General features: G+C 57.2%; 1 protein-coding gene across 6 annotated transcripts in view; it reads right to left on the bottom strand.

The window, feature by feature from the left end:
• The window catches only part of ATP2B3 (ATPase plasma membrane Ca2+ transporting 3), a 48,137-nt gene extending 32,721 nt beyond the window's left edge, over positions 1-15,416 (bottom strand). For 2 of the 6 annotated variants that reach the window (XM_036270708.1, XM_036270706.1), the window contains exons 1-10: positions 15,209-15,416; positions 10,927-11,124; positions 10,461-10,718; positions 9,925-10,050; positions 9,105-9,251; positions 5,787-5,828; positions 3,654-3,818; positions 3,117-3,331; positions 2,212-2,454; positions 1,635-1,876 (exon numbers count right to left, since the gene is read on the bottom strand). In XM_036270708.1, coding sequence (XP_036126601.1) covers positions 1,635-1,876; positions 2,212-2,454; positions 3,117-3,331; positions 3,654-3,818; positions 5,787-5,828; positions 9,105-9,251; positions 9,925-10,050; positions 10,461-10,718; positions 10,927-11,124; positions 15,209-15,416 — 1,844 coding nt within the window. Of the gene's footprint in view, positions 1-1,634; positions 1,877-2,211; positions 2,455-3,116; positions 3,332-3,653; positions 3,819-5,187; positions 5,203-5,786; positions 5,829-6,492; positions 6,515-9,060; positions 9,252-9,924; positions 10,051-10,460; positions 10,719-10,926; positions 11,125-15,208 lie in introns of all 6 variants that reach the window. The other 4 variants (XM_036270707.1, XM_036270709.1, XM_036270710.1 and 1 more) reach the window with 4 other exon arrangements.
• Positions 15,417-15,649: the final 233 nt, after the last annotated feature.

Here is a 15,649-nt window from a genome sequence, read left to right on the forward strand (position 1 = left end):
GACTTTTGGGGAGAGCATTCTGGGTGGGGCAGTGTTCAGCAGAGGCCAGGACAGAGCTGATGGGGGTGCATCTGGTAATCCTATGGGTGCCAGGAGCCCCAGATGTCCTGCTGAGGACTCTGTCCTGAAGGCCCTGGAAGGCTGGCTATGGGCGCAGAGACACAATAAGGTTGCTCCTTAGCAGGTGGCTCTGTTGTAAGTGATTTGCCAGGTGAGCAGGGGAGGGTGGGTGGGGCGGACGCAATATTGGGGAAGAGAGCAGCCAAGCGGAGGAGTGGAGGAGGATCAGGCTTAGGGGGTTGGGGCACTTGGAAGCCGAGCTGCATGCTCCCCTCTCAGTTTCCCTGACAGCTTTATTGAGATATAATTGCAACACCACATAATTCACCCTTTTAAAATGTATAATTCAGTGGCTTTTAGTATAGTCACAGAGTTGTGTTATCCATCACCACAGTCCACTCTAGAACATTTTCATCACTTGTGAAAGAAACTCTGTACAGGCTATGAAAGGGAAAAGGAGACAACTGGACTTCACAGTTGAAGAGCATTTGTGCATCCAAGGACAGATCGAGAGTGAAAAGAAAAAAATCTATCAAGAGAGTGAAAAGACAGCCCAGAAAATAGTTACAAATCAGATATGTGTTAAGGATCTAGTATGCAGAATACATAGAGAAATCTAATAGCTCAATAATAGAAAGACAACTGAAATAAAAGATGGGCAAATATTTGAATAGACATTTCTCCAAAGAAGATGTGCAAGTGGCCAAGGAGCATAAGAAAAGGCGCCAACATCACCAGTCATTCGGGAAATAGCAATGAAAACCACCACAAGATCCCCCTTCATATCTACTAGGATGGCAACAACAACAACAACAACAACAACAACAACAATAATAAAATAATACAAGTTGGTGAGCATGAGGAGAAGTCAGAATGCTCATGCTTTGCTGGTAGGAAGATAAAATGGGGCAGCTGCTGTGGAAAATACTATGGTGGTTCCTCAAGCTATTCACAGAATTACCATATGACCCAGGTATTCCACTCCTAGAAATATACCTAGGAGAAGTGAAAACACGTGTTCAAATAAAAATGTGTACATAGCAGCATGATTCACAGTAGCCAAAAGGTGCAAACAACATGTGTCTGTCAGTAAATGTGTGAAGCCAAATGCAGTCTATCCATGCAACGGAATATCATTTAGCCCTAAAAAGCAAAAAGCACTGATCCATGCTATGACATGGATGAACTTTGAAAACATTATGCTGAGTGAAAGAAGCCAGACACAAAAGGCCACATAGTGTATGATATCATTTATATGAAATGTCCAGAATAGGCAAATCCATAGAGACAGAAAGGAGATCAGTGGTTGCCAGGGGCTGGGAGGGGGAATGGGAGTGACAGCACAAGGTTTCCTTTGGGGGTGATGACAATATTCTGCAACTGGATAGTGGTGATGGTGCACAACATTATGAATGCATTGAATGCCACCGAACTGTATGCTTTAGTGATGAAAATGGCCAATTTTATGTCATGTCTATTTTAGTACAATAGAAATAGCAGAATGCTTGTATCCTTCAGCTAGCTCCGAGGCTCCGGCATCCCCAGCCCTGGGCTCGCCCCTGGGACCCACTCACTTTTTCAGCAGGATCTCCGAGGCGCCCTTGCTGAAGAGGCGGAAGCCACCCTCTGGCATGCGGATGACCGTGCTCATGGACTTGCGGACCGAGTTGAAGGTGTATACTTTGTAAAGCTTATCTTCTGGAATCTGTTCTCGCACAGACTGGAAGTCCCGCTTCAGGTCCAGGACGAAGCCCAGAAGAGCGCATTCCGTCTTATTTCCCACTTGGCGGGGGAGGGCACCTTCCTTCTCTGGAGGCTGTGAGGTGAGGCAAACCAGCATGGCACTGGGTGACCAAGTCGACCCTCCTTGCTATCCCTGGGGCCCCAGCCTGGCCACAGTCGCAACGCCTTTAGGGTGTGGTGGCAGAGAGCCGAAGAGGGCCTCCAGTGTGGACTAGATGGGCAGGTTTCCCACCATCCACTGGGCTTGGAAGGGGCTTCCAAAACCAGCAACCAGAGCAGGGGTACTGGGGCCAGGGACAAGGGAAGGGTGACCAGCACCCCAGACACTATTGTAGCTCTGGTCAAAGGTTCTTAAGAGAACATAGTGAGTGTGCCCCTTCTCTCATCCCAGCCCTGCTCTTGGCTCACTAGTATTTTGGTGGTGTAGGCACTGTTGATGGAGATGGCGTGGACCAGGAGGTCGAGGATCTTGGGGGTCAGGGCGCTGGGGGCCGGAATCTCTTTGTAGTGGGTGTCCCCGAGGTAGGACTGGACCACGGTCATGCGGTTGGTGGTGAGTGTGCCCGTCTTGTCTGAGCAGATGGCTGTGGCGTTGCCCATCGTCTCACAGGCATCCAGGTGTCGGACCAGGTTGTTGTCCCTCATCATTTTCTGTAAAGGGCACAGACATCATGTGTGACCGCTCTGTCCAACCAGTTTTCCATGTGGCACTAACAGACTGGAGGCTGACAGCCGTGCCCAAAGGCTCAGCTTGGAGTAGCTGCAGGGCGGTGGTCAAACCTCGGCCACAGGCCTGTAAGGCCTAAGGACTCTCATCAGAAAGGCTGAGTGGCCAACTCTGGGCAGCCACTCTCCCCAGAGCTGCCCAGGACCACTCCCCTGCCCACAGGGCCCTCTTAAGTCACATGCTGGCCCTACAACTCACCTCAGTCTCTACCGTGCCCCACCCACTGTCTCCCAGTGGGACCTCTCTTGCTCACCCTCCCCCGCCCCCTCCTCTGCAAGTGACACCAGTTCCCTCAACTCCCTGGCCCCTCTGTGCCCCCTGCTCTCATCCTGCAGATGCCAGGTCTAACCCACTGCTCAACTGCTTTCTGGCTCATGTCACTGTGCCCAGGAAGCTGGGTGGAGAAGGATGGTAGAGTTTGGCTCTGGGTCCCAGCTTAGCCTCCCTGCTCTGCCCCTGAGTGATGGATCCCAAACTTTCTCCAGCCCTCACTATGTCCAAGATGCTTACCGGCTTCACACCCGTTTTGGGATTGCATCCTGGTATCACGGATTCTTAATCCTATTACTGTGTTTTGTATTATTACCTTGACAGAGTACGCTAAGGAGATGGTGACAGCAAGAGGCAGGCCCTCCGGGACAGCCACAACCAGCACAGTCACACCGATGATGAAGAACTTCACGAAGTACTGCACGTAGACCGGTGTGCACTCTGCCAGCCACACCCGGCCACCCACGACAAAAGTCTCGATCACAAAGTAGAGGACCAGGATAATGACGGTGATGGCGGACATCACCAGCCCTGTTTAGCCACAACAGAGGCGACAGAGGGTGGGGCAAGAATGGGGTCCGGCAGGGATGAGAAAGGAAGAGAGCAAGAGAGAAGAAGAGATAAGGGATGTGGCAGCTGGTGCTCCCTGTCCCAAGCCTTATGGTGGGTTTAGAATCCATGCTTGCTGGAAGGGGGCTGGACCAGGCCCTGATGGCCATCACCCCCCTGGACTGTCCCCTTGCGTCTGGTCCACACCATCTGCCACATCTGTTTCCCACTTGCTCTCCATGGCCTGATCCCACGGCCAGGAAACCCTGGACATGGTGTCGTCCTTGCCCCTCTGCAGCCCCACCTGCTTTCCCGATCTGCACAGCCAGTTTGGTGAGCTTGCCCTGCAGGACCGACTTCTCCTTCTTGGGCACGTTGGCTTTCTTCTTCTCCCGCTCCTCCATCTCCCCACCCTCTGCGCTCTTCAGGGGCTGCATTTCCATGGCAACTGCCCCATCCTGTTTCTTAGCTGCACACAGAAGAACCCCACAGCCAAGGTTAGGGCCTGACTGCTGGGGTGACAGCTACAAGGGGCTTTCATAGGGAAAGACATGCCACAGCATATGAGAGGACATGGGGTTTCAGGGGATTTCTCTGATTTCTGAGTGTGAGAAGGCACAGGGCTCTCTCTTCCCTCTGTCCTTGGCACCCAGCCCTCCTGGGTGGGATGGAGATGGTTCTCCTGAGGCCTCACAGGGAAGGGAGGACAGACACAAACACGAGCAGCTTGGGCACACAAACAGGGCAGCAAGTCCTATAATGCCCCAAGTCTCAGTACCTGAGAGCAGAGGCCTGGGGCCCAAGGAACATTCCAGAACCCTGAGCTGACTGATTCACTGACCCACTGGTGTCCACGCCGCCTCCCTGCTCCCCTCAGGGAGGCCCAGGAGCCCCTGCACTCTCCTCTCCTGCTTCCTGTTCAGGCTGTCTCTTCTCCTGCCAGCCCCGACTTCCACCAAGGACCCAGGTCACCACGAGTGTTCTCAGCCCACTCCCTGGTTGCTAGAGGTTGTTGCCTGAACGGGCCGCCCGGGCAAGCCTCGCAGCTCTTCATGGAATCACTCTTGCTACTCCTGTCCAGCCACCTGCCCGCCTTCTCTCTGGAACAGGCAGTCCCCTCACAACTCCCCCAGTGGTGCTGCGTGCCTCAGGCTGCCCCTGATGTGGTGGTGGTGTGGCCCCTAACCTGCCTCTGTCACTTCTGTCACCTCACACACTCTGTGGCCTGAGGATCTCCAACTGCACTGCCTCAAGTGGTCCTTCTCATCCCTCACCTGGAGGGGGCACCCAGCCCTGCTACTCATCTTTCTGCCTCACTGCTCTTGTCCTTACCCAATGGGGTTCTTGGTGCTCCTGACACCACCCCTGCACACCTCCTGCTGCCATGCTGTGTCAGCTGCTCCTTCTTGCTTCCAGTCTTTCCACCCATCCCTTCTCCCTTGGTTTCCCGAGACTACTTACCAATGGCTTCTTCTTCCCTGAGGCCTCAGGCCAGAGCCTGCGGCCTCAGCAACACTCAAGGGCCCATCCAGCTGGGCCACGATAGCCTCATGTCCCACTGACTGTCACTCCCTGCTCCAGCCTGAAACCCTAGCCATCACACTGTCACTCTGTCCCAAATGACCTCCCAACCAGAGCTATGCTCAGAATTGTTTGCTTATCTGGCCCTATCTTGGTCCCTGGGTCCCATGCTGCACTTTATTTTTATTTATTTTTTGTTAATTCTCACCCGAGGATATTTTTCCATTGATTTTTTTTTTTTTTTTTAGATAGAGAGTGGGAGGGAGGGAGGGAGGAAGGGAGGGATGGAGGGAGAGAAACATTGATGTGAGAGAGACACATTGATCGATTGCCTCCTGCTTGACCCCAACTGGGGCTGGGGATCAAATGGGCAACCCAGGTACATGCCTTTGACTGGGAATTGAACCTGTGATCCTTTGGTCCAAGGGCTGACGCTCTAACCACTGATCTAAACCGGCCAGGGCCCATGCTGCACTTTAATACTGTCCCTGGGTCCATCTATCTGGACTGTGACCTTCCCGAGGGCTGGGATGGTGCTTTATCCACTTTTGGATCCCCCGTGCCTAAGAATGACCGATGATAAGCCTTCATCCCGACCACAGAGGCTCGGCTCCCACCAGGCATTCAGGCTGAGAGAAGAGTGGGCCTCGGCCCCTTGGATGGCTGCCCAGCAGAAAGGCAACTGAACTGGGAAACCCACAGGCTTGGGCAAGTCAACTCTCTGAGCCTCAATTTCCTCACCAGGATGCCAGCTCACAGGTGATCTTTGTACACTCCTGGCAGGGTCTGTAGGGGGGCCACCCTGACCCACTCACCTGGTCTCTAGGTGCTGCTCCTGCAACTGAGGTGGGCAGCCCCCCACCCCGAGTTGTGCCCTCTGTTCGCCACCCCATCCTGAGTGCAGGGTGTGCATTACCTTTGGTCTGGCTACTCTCCATCGCCCCATCCTGCTGCTTGCCTACAATGGAAAAGGAACGACAGACACGAAGACTTGAGAACATCCACATGGCCCTGGCACACGCACATGCACACGGGACAGCAGGGCACAGACAGTCCAGTGGTGAGCACAGGGGAAAGGCAGGAGAAGGGGAAGAGGGCCCTGTCCTCTCTAGAGTCACTCTGATGTCCTCTCGCCACCTCCTAGCACATGGGACATGGGTGCCCCTAGAATTTGTGTTTCCTGAGCGAGACTGCTAGCCAGACCCCAGCCCTCCAGTGAACTCCCTAAGCCAGCCCTCGATGGACCCTGGGTCACATGTGGCTGGCAATAGGTTTCCCGAAGGACCATCACCATGGGGAGTGAGAGTTGGTAGGTGTCTGGTCCCAGCTCAGCCCCCTTGAGCAGGGCCCCTCAGTCGGGATATGCATTCCCCCAGAATCAGTGTGAGTACTTTAGCTAGATGGTTCCTAACCCCTGCTGGTCTTGAGATCAACTTTCTCTGCAGCTTGGCTCACAGTTAACTCTATGTGTACTTTTGAGGGACAAAGGAGACCCTAGGAATTTGCAGGGCTCAGGGTGCCAAGCTGGACACTGTGCACCTATCACTGGAGGGAGCATCAGGGGCATGGAATGGGCCGGGCCCCAGGTGAACTTATGTGGGGAACTCAGGCGGTGGGTGCACCAGAGGGCAAGGACCCGCCTGCCTCCTTCATAGCCCCTGCAGCCGACACTGTTGCATGAATGCTGGAGCTCCCTGAACATGCTCTGTAACCACAAAGCCTGCACCTGGGTGTCAGGGCCTGTACAGTGACCGATTCCCCAAAGTCAAGGTAAACAGTGCTGGTTGCATCTCTTGTTTCCAAGGGCTGCAACTCTGGAAGGGCCCAAGAGACCTGACAGGCAAGGGGGCTACAGCAGGGAGCCTGGTGCTGTGCTTGGGGCCCAGCTCCATACCCCAGTTTCTCCTGGAGGCCACATATGAGCTGGCAGGATCCAGACATGGTCGACCTGGGGCAGGAAGGGCTTATGGGCTGAACTGTCAGCCACCACCTAATAGTTCATGTTACTGGGGATCCATGAACATAGGGTACCATGTGGCTCCCAGGCAGTAGGGTCTGGTCTAGGGGCCCCAGGGAGGAGGGAGAGACTCCCTGTGGGTCAGGGTGAAGTGTGGGTTGGATCCTTTCTGTCCAGGATCCCTGAGGAGGTGCAGAGAGGTTCCGAGGTAAAGGAGACTTCTGGGGGGAGGGAAGGAACCTGTAGACACAGGTGACAATATAGCGCAATGCCAGAAACCCTGGGGCTGTGGAGGCCCAGAAGAATGGACCAGAGGACCAAGGTGGCAGACAGAGCCAGGAGAAGCCTGTGGAGGAGGGAAGGGGGTTTGGGATGAGCACGAAGTGAAGAGGAAGACTGTGCTCAGCCTGAAGAGGGCAGGAGCCAAGGGAGGGGAGGAAAAGAGGAAGGAGGGCACCCCAAGGAGAAGGGTGGCTAGGAATCAAAGCCAAAAGGTGAGAAACTGGTAGGGGAGCAGCAGGTGGAAAGGGAGTGCTGGGCAGAGAGACTGGGTCAGGATGCAGCAAGGGCCAGGGGGAGGCACTGGGAGTGGCCGCCTTCCTGCCTCCACAGTGGTCTGGTCCTTGGGCTGAGGTGTCAGCGTGGGCTCGTGGGTGCTGCTGCCCCTTCCCTGAGCCTGGCCAGCTCTGCTTCCCCTCCAGGGCCCCCTCAGGGTTCCCCTCCTCCAGGAAGCTGGCTGGTGGAGGTGCCCCCTCTGACTCCACCCTGTCCTTCTGACTCCTAAGTAGCCCAGCCTGGGGTGCTGGAGAAGTGCAAAGGGGGAGGGAAATGGGGGGGCGAGGGGCTGGAGGGGTTTTGTCAAGTTCACAGAGGAGGGTCCTAGGAGGGAGTGTGGAAAGGGTGCCCTGCCAACTAGCTACCAGGGTGATGATGAAGGGCCACCAGGCAAAGTCAGCTGGGCTTCCCTGGAGAGAGGCTCGCTGTGGAGAGACACTGGGCTGAGCTCTGCAGGGAGAGCGGCCTGGGCGTGGCAAAGGTGGAAGAGGGTCCACCAGTGCCAGGTGGCTGTGAGGGGTGGGCCTGGCTAGCCAGGAGCTGTCAGGTACCAGGAAACAAGGTCCATGAAAACTTCTAGGCAGCAGCAGTTCCTCCGTCTCCTCCCTTACCACCTCCAGGAGCAGGGTGGACAAGGGCTGGGGACACTAGCACATCCTTCCTTATACCGACCTGCCCCCACGTTGCTGGGGCTGCGCAGACCGATCCCACCTGCTCTTCAGGCCCAGTGGCCTTGACTGACTGAGGTAGGGCCAGTGACTGGCACCCCTCTGTCCCCTACCCAGTCCATCAGCCCCAGCATCTCGCTGACTCTGGGGCCCTGGCTGCAGGCTTGTAGCACAGGTTCTCCCCACGTGTACGCAGTTTGTTGACACCTCACGTAGGCCCTGGAAGATCCTCTCAGAGGTGAGGCACACATGTAGAAAACTTCCCCACCTGGTTTGACTACAGGACCGGGAGACCCAGGTCAGAGCACGGTGAGTCGTGAGCAGGGACAGGCCTGCATCATAGAAGAGAATGGGGTCCTGACCTGAGGGACCTGGACAGGGGGGTGGATGCTGAGGGTAGTTCTGTACTTTTGTAACCTTTATTCTAAGAACTGGAGGGCACACTGGCCATGCCTGGGGCTCAGAGCAGAGGCAAGAAGAGGCAGCAGGGGTGCCAGGATGGCTACAGAGCTGGGTTCTCAGAAGACATTTTTCCCTCGACACTGCTTTCCCTTGGGGTGAGGACCCCTGCCCATTCCAGCTTGCTGTGGCCCTGGACATCCTTCAGGGATCTGCTATGCTCAGGAGCTCTCCACCTCGGGCTGCATGACCTGCATTTCCCGCTTTACCATGGCGGCTGAGCACCCGAGGGTGTGCAGCATTCTCTCAGGCTCCTGTCACTCTGACCCCATTCCTACCAAGTCAGGGCACTTCCTCTACCCTGGAACACATGTCCCAAAGCCTCTGGGGAACAGCCATCTCAGGGAAGCTGCCCTTGCACAGAACTGGAGGGTTCCCTGACCTGCTGGCTCTGGGGAAAAGACTCCAGGAGAGGGGTCCCCAACAGGAATCAGAAGAGAGGGTATGGCATCCCACCCCCCTGAGGACTGTCTCTCCCAGAGCCAGAGCCAGAGCTGGAGTCAGGCCTGGGGCCAGCGGGGGGCCGCCAGCAGGCCGGCAGGGAAGAAAGCACGAGCTGCAGAGAAGGGGCCCAGCCCCGCATCGATGCTGGGACTGGAGATCTGTATGGCCTTACCTTTCTTATCCTTCTTCTCCTCCTCCTCTCCACCAGCTCCAAGCAAGGTAAAGATGATGCCTGTCTGGGAGTTCACACCCACAGCTGTCACCACCATTCTTCCAGAGCCTTCCATGACATGAGTGCCTGGCACAGCCAACATAGAGAGACTGAGACAGAGATTTACACTGCAGGGTGGGAGGCATGCTTAGCACCTATAGGTTCTGTCCCAGGAATCCCAGAGGCAGGGACTCCGTGTCCGGAGGCTCCTGGAGGCTGTGTTGACCTTAAGCCTAGGCCAAAGCCTCGTCCCTGGCTTAGAGCAGCTACTTTCCCAGGCGCGCAGGGTGAGCTGTTCACAGACCCACCTAGGGCCTCCAGCCTCTCTGTCCCATTGGACACTGCCTTTGCCACTGGGCTAAACACTGAGCTAAGACAGAACCTTCTGGAAAGGAAACATCATCTTCACCAGCTCTTCTTGAGGGCCTGGACTGGAGCATGGCACTGTACTGGCCCAGAGTCAGCCCCCACCTCTCAGGGCTTTCTTCAGGACATCGGGCTTCTCCGGGGTTGGAAAGGCCCATGTCCTTCTCTGAGGCCGGAGTACCACCACCACGCCTCCCACAGGCTGCTCTGGACTCCAGGAGGGTGAAGTCTCCAGACTTCCCTAACCAAAAGGGCTACTCAGGGTGGGGGCCTGGTTGTGGGGGTTGTTGGGCCAAATGGCTTCCAAGGCTCCTCAGTGCTGGGCTGGTCCAAGGGGTGGTGGCCAGCCACCTCCCGGCTTCCCCATGAGCTGGGCCGTGCCCTGAGGCCTCACCTGACAGCAGCATGGGGTCTTTGTCGGCTGACTTGCGCACGTGGTCTGACTCTCCTGTCAGGGAGCTCTCATCGATTTTGAGGTCGTTGCCCTGGATAAGCACGCCGTCGGCAGGCAGCAGGTCTCCTAAGGCCAGCCAGGCAGCCAGAACCACAGGCTATGGGTCCAGGTGGCCTTCCTCCCTGCTGCTTCCTGCCTCACCCAGGGGAGGTCCCATTGGATGCAGGGCCCTTTTCCTTTGGCTTACTCCTTTCTGGGGAGACCCACCCACCCCTAGCCCTGCGGTCCAGCTCCCAGAGAGTGGGGACAACAGAAGCATCCTGCAGTGCTGGGGAAGCCCTTGACAGGCTGTGAGGACAGCCTGTTTCCTGGGGCCTCCTGCCCACAATCCCCACCTCCAGCCTCCCACGGGTGAGGGCACATATGTTCCTGGGGAGAAGGCCTGCACTGGGGAAGGGGTCCTCCTCTGAGCCACGCTATGCCCAAAATGGAAGCTGAGCTTCCTATGCAGAGTGAGTGATGATGGGCACACTCACCATACTTGACCTGGGCGATGTCCCCCACCACCAGCGCAGCCACAGGGACCTGGAGGAGCTGCCCATTCCGGATGACCGTGAACTTCTGTTCCTGCTCTATACGGCTCTGCAGGCCCCGGAACTGCTTCTCCTTGCTCCAGTCGTTGAAGGCCGTGACGAGCACCACGCAGATGACAGACAGCAGGATGGCTGCCCCCTCGATCCAGCCAGCCTCAGCCTCCCCTTCATCTTCTGTCCCAGCTGACACATTCCCGCATTCTGCACCCAAAGACAGAGGGGGGTACAGAGGTGGCAGAGGAGTCACTCCAGCCGGCTCCTTCCTGCCGCTGGAGTAAGGACATCCTGTGACCCTCCCTCATTTCATGTTCCATTCTTCCCCTCCTGCCAGCCCAACTGTGCTGCTGCCCTTGTCCTGCCCCTTCCTGCCAGATCCTCCCTTACCAGCCCTCTGCGCCCTGCCCCTCACCTTCGCTCTCCTCTCCAGGCGGTGCGTAGAAGGAGAGGCCCAGGGAGACGATGGCAGCCACCTCCAGGATGATGAGGGTTACATCCTGCAGGGCCTCCCACACCAGCTGCAGGAAGGTCTTGGGCTGCTTGGGAGGGATGAAGTTCTGCCCATAGATCTGCCTGCGCTTCTCCAAGTCAGTGGCGTTGTCAGCCAGGCCTGCCACGGAGACCAGAGGCACAGAGATGATGGGAAAGGCAGCCTGCAGCCCTGTGCACATGGTCCTGCTCCTTCCCTTTCTGCCGAGCAAGCCTGTCTCTCCTTCTAGACTGAAAATACCAGAAGGTGGAAACCGCACTGGCCTGGCAAACCCCGAGGGCATGTCTGTGGGAGTCCATGTGGCCCCTCCGGCTGCCCGGGTAGAGTGGGCATGTAACCACCAGACAGTACACAGCTCCTAGCATGAGGAAGGGCTGAACCATCCTCCTGATATGCCTAGGGAGGTCTAGGGACTACAGTGGGTCCCTCCGAAGAGATCTTGTCAGTCTTGATCGTGCCATCGAGCCAGGGCTTGGCGTCGACTCCCAGCCCTGTGCTCTCATGGCGAGGAGACCAGTTCCAGCGGGGAAGCCCCGTGGCCTGAGCAGATGAGGCACTGTGACGTGGGGCCGAGAAGCTGAGAGGGGCCTGAAATAATGGTTCTAGAGCCCTGGGAGGCACCTCCACTCCCTGGACAAGCTGCTGTGTGTGGGCTGGGAGGGAGGGTTGATATAGGGGCTGAGAATTAAGGGCTACAAAGGGGCTAGCCCGGCATCTGGGAGCTGGAGCCTTACTTCTCTTCCTGGGACGATCCAGTTCCTACCCAGGCCTATGCCGAGGCCTCTGGATCTCTGCCTCTAGAACATGAGTCTCCTTAGGCCCTTGCTTGAAAGTACCAAACAAAGACTTCCATGTGGGACTGGTGTCCAGGCCACTGCCTCCCAAGGACAGACATCCACTTGACCACCTTCCCCAGAGGTAGGTGGATGAGATGACACAGTCCCCTGGCCCTGCCTCAGCCCTCAGGATTGGGTTTAGCTGCTCTTGTCCCTCAACCTTTCTTGCTTCTCTTCCCCCAGTGCCTAGCCCACACTGACACCTGGTGGACCCATGGCGACTTGCAGTTTTCAGTCCTGAGTAGCTGCCACTCCCAAGGTCTCTTAGGAACAGGGGCTGACCAGAAGGGGGGGCCCCAGCCCATGGGTGCTTCTAGACAGCTTGGGAAGGTATACAAGACCGGGCCTCGCAGGACTTGAGAATAAGAAAGTGCTGAGCGTGGTGCCGAAGGAGTCGGGAGGAAGGAGGGTGGGCGTGCCCTGGGCAGGGAAAGAAGGCTTCTGGGGAGGAGCAGTGTGGGGCCCCTTGGAGGTGGAAGGACCGATAAGAGCAAAAGCCCACAGCCGGCACAGACTTGGCACGTTTCCTGAGCTAGGCGATGACCACGTGCTGTCCTCCCCACCCAGCAGAGCCGCAGCTGTCGCTGCCCTTCTCCCCCTGGCCTCATCGTGCTGGGCCAGCTGTGGCTCAAGTTTCTGGAGTCTGCAGCTTCCCAGTTGGGTGTCTGGGAAAAGCTCAGGACCTCAGCTCCTAAGGGCCAAGGACCCAGCTAAGGGCCTGTGCCCCACTCCTGATTGGGGCCAGTGTCCTCGAGCTATAGGAGATATAAAAGGCGTGGTCAGGACTAGGGAGGCATTTGAACTGAACCATGGGTCTCCCAGACACTCAGGGTCTCCCCTCCCTCTGCCCTAGGAAAGGACATGGATCTGGGGCCCTTGAGAGGGACAGCCCCCCACCCCAGAGTTTATGGTCTGTGGCACCACCACATAAATCTGCATCCTGACTGCCCTGCCCCACAAACTCAGCTTGTCCCCAAGGGAAGCTGGGCCCTCAGGGGGCCTCGTCCCCAGGAGTTCCCTCCCTTCCTCCCTCCCTCGCTCCCTCCCTCGCTCAGCTGGTCCCTTGGCCTTGGTTTGCCCTTGATGCTGCAGCAGTGCTTCCCTCTCCCTTGCCCTAGACCAGCTGGAGGCCTTGACCTTCCTGTGTGCTCAGGGGTCCTGACAGCTGCTGTCACTGAAGCACTCACAGGGTGGGGAGGCAGCTGCAGCCCCTCTGGTTCCAAGCATGCCTTGGTTTAGCAGGCCCCCAAGGGTGGCCCAGGTCCAGGGTGTGGGGACAGGGGCCGCCGGTTGGCATGGACACAGATGGGCACCCTGCCCAGAGTAGAGGCCAGATGCCATTGGAATTGGATTAAGACCACATCGTGTGGCTCCAGGCTAATCCGACCCCCTCCTTTCCATGATTGCCGGTGGAGGCCAGACAGGGGAAGGGCCAGGACCCAGGTCCTCCAAGCAGCCTTACCACTGAGTTTGGCCTAAGACTCAGGTTCCTTGGCTTCTGGAATTCTCTTGAATTGCTAAAAGTCCCATCCCCCAATACACCATACACCTCCCCACCCTCCCCAAAACACGATTTTGTCAGCATCCCCAGTCTTCACACCTTGCGAGGGGCTTGGTATAAGGCCTGGGACACAGCTAAGCTGGCCCCTCCCACAAGCTCAGTCCACTGTGTCTGAACAGGAGTGAGTGAGGGGTCTGGGTGAGAACTTGGGGACTAACCACTCCAGGTACCCAGACCTTGAGGGCTCTGGGGATCAGACAGGGGAGGGGTGATCCTCACACCACTCATCCTTTGGGACACAGACCAAGCCCAGCTGGCTCCTTCTGTTGAGGCTGGGCCACCCACCTGGGTACCTGCCCTTCTCCATTCCCGCCCCACCACAGGCACCGGGTGCGCTCCAGAGCTGCTATGGCAGAATCAGGCAGGTTCCCAGGGGCCTTGACATTTTAAATATTTAACAAAGCCTGACAGGCAGAGGAAAAAGCTGCTAGCTGAAGCCCATCTGCTTCCTTTTATCTGGGGGTGGCCAGAGCTCTTGTGGTTAAATGGCCCCAGATCATGGGGGAGGGCAAGGAGGAGGGAAGGAGAGAGATCCTCTGGCCCTGAGCCAAACCATATGCCCCCATGACACACCGTATCAGGCTGGGCTTCTTTACAGTGCAAACCAAGAGAGACCCAGGAAGCCCAGGGAAGGCCACCTACCTTGGAGTTCCTGACCTGGTCAGGTGGGCACCCTCTCACCTGGCCCTCAGGCCCACTTCCTTCCATGTGGGCCATCTCCACTCCCCGTTCCAGCCCACGAGCCACCCGCAGACAGATGGGACCAGGGAACAGGAGACAAAGGTGATTGCCAGGGCCCTGGGTAGATGAAGATGTGATGGCTGAGAGCAGAGCTGACGAGACCAGTCAGCGCTAGCCCAGAGCAGGTCCGGCCCTGGGCTGGGACAGCCCCGGCATCCCTGCCAGGGAGGTGCCAGCTGGGGCCAACCCTGGCTCCTGGTGGTCCTGGTTTCCCAGTAGGTCCAGCAGGCCCGACTAGGGAAAGCTCGTACAGGGCAGGGCAGAGGATTGCCTCCAGATCAGGGGAAAAGGACCACGGGGCAGAGGATGGGACACAGATGGCAGTCAGGCCTCCACTCTTAGAACCTTTCAGAGGATGCTCCCCAGGCTTCTTAGAGGCTCCTTGCAGCAGATCTACTCAAATCTGTACCGCCTCAGGCTTGCACCTCTTTGGGACAGCCTGTCATCAGTGCCATCTCTACTCGGCACTCTGGGCACCACTCCCTCAGGCCCCACTGTTTCCAAGCCACCCCCTCCCTTGCCAGGGCGAGGCTTCCTGCAATCTAAGCCCTCAGAGGGACCACGATCTGCACGTCTTCTTCCTCTTCTAGTCTTGCTTAACTGGACACAGGGCTGAGCACATGGGGCACCTCAAACACGCAGAAAGGGGCCATCCCGCCTGCATGCATTGACGCGGTGCTATCTCCTCCCTTACCCTTTTTTTATAGCTCGATTTCTATTATTCCAAAGAAGAGATGAGAACAGGGAGCTGCTGATTATGAAGGTGTGGGTGCAGGGGTCCGGCCACAGCTCCTTGAAGACTGCACATTGCCCAGAGGGTGACCACTTCACCCCATGCAGACCACTTCTTGCTCAGGGGAAAGGCCACCCAAGGAGGGCATGGTCAGGGTAAAGAGTGCCTCCAGGAAGCTGCTGCAGGGGTACCACCCAGCCCTTGCCTAGGCCTGCCTTGGGGGTAGGGAACATCTTTAGGACGCCCTTAGATGGCCGGGAGGAGTGTCGGGTGGCACATGGTCCAGATCTCCTGCGAACACGTGGCTGTTCCGGGGTCTGCTGGCAGACTTACCCTCTGTGGGTGAGGTCTTCAGCCTCCTGCAGAGCCCACTGACATCCCCATAGGCTTCTTGGACCTTCTGCAGTGCTTCAGCCCCTCGGAGCTCCATGAGAGAGCGCAGTTCAGCCAGCGTGCACCCAAAGCCACCTGCATGGGGGGCCTCCCGCTGTTGCTGGGGCTTGGGGTGGAACTCGATGGAACTATTGGCCATGTCGCCCATCCTTCCTGTTGCACTGGGAGGAGAGGATGCTGGGCCTTCTCACAGGTGCAACCTCAGTTAGGGGTAGGTGGCCACCTGAGGTCCCAGTGCCTGAAGGAGGTGTAGCGGAGGAGGTGGCAGTAGGGAAGTGGCCAAGTGTAGACACCTGGAGAGAAGGAGGTGAGAAGAAACCACGGGCACAGTTGAGACAAACCCAAGGTCCACTCTTCTAGAACATTCTCTGCAAATCTAGA

The sequence above is a fragment of the Molossus molossus genome, unplaced genomic scaffold (assembly GCF_014108415.1).
Source record: "Molossus molossus isolate mMolMol1 unplaced genomic scaffold, mMolMol1.p scaffold_m16_p_2, whole genome shotgun sequence".
NCBI lineage: Eukaryota > Metazoa > Chordata > Mammalia > Chiroptera > Molossidae > Molossus > Molossus molossus.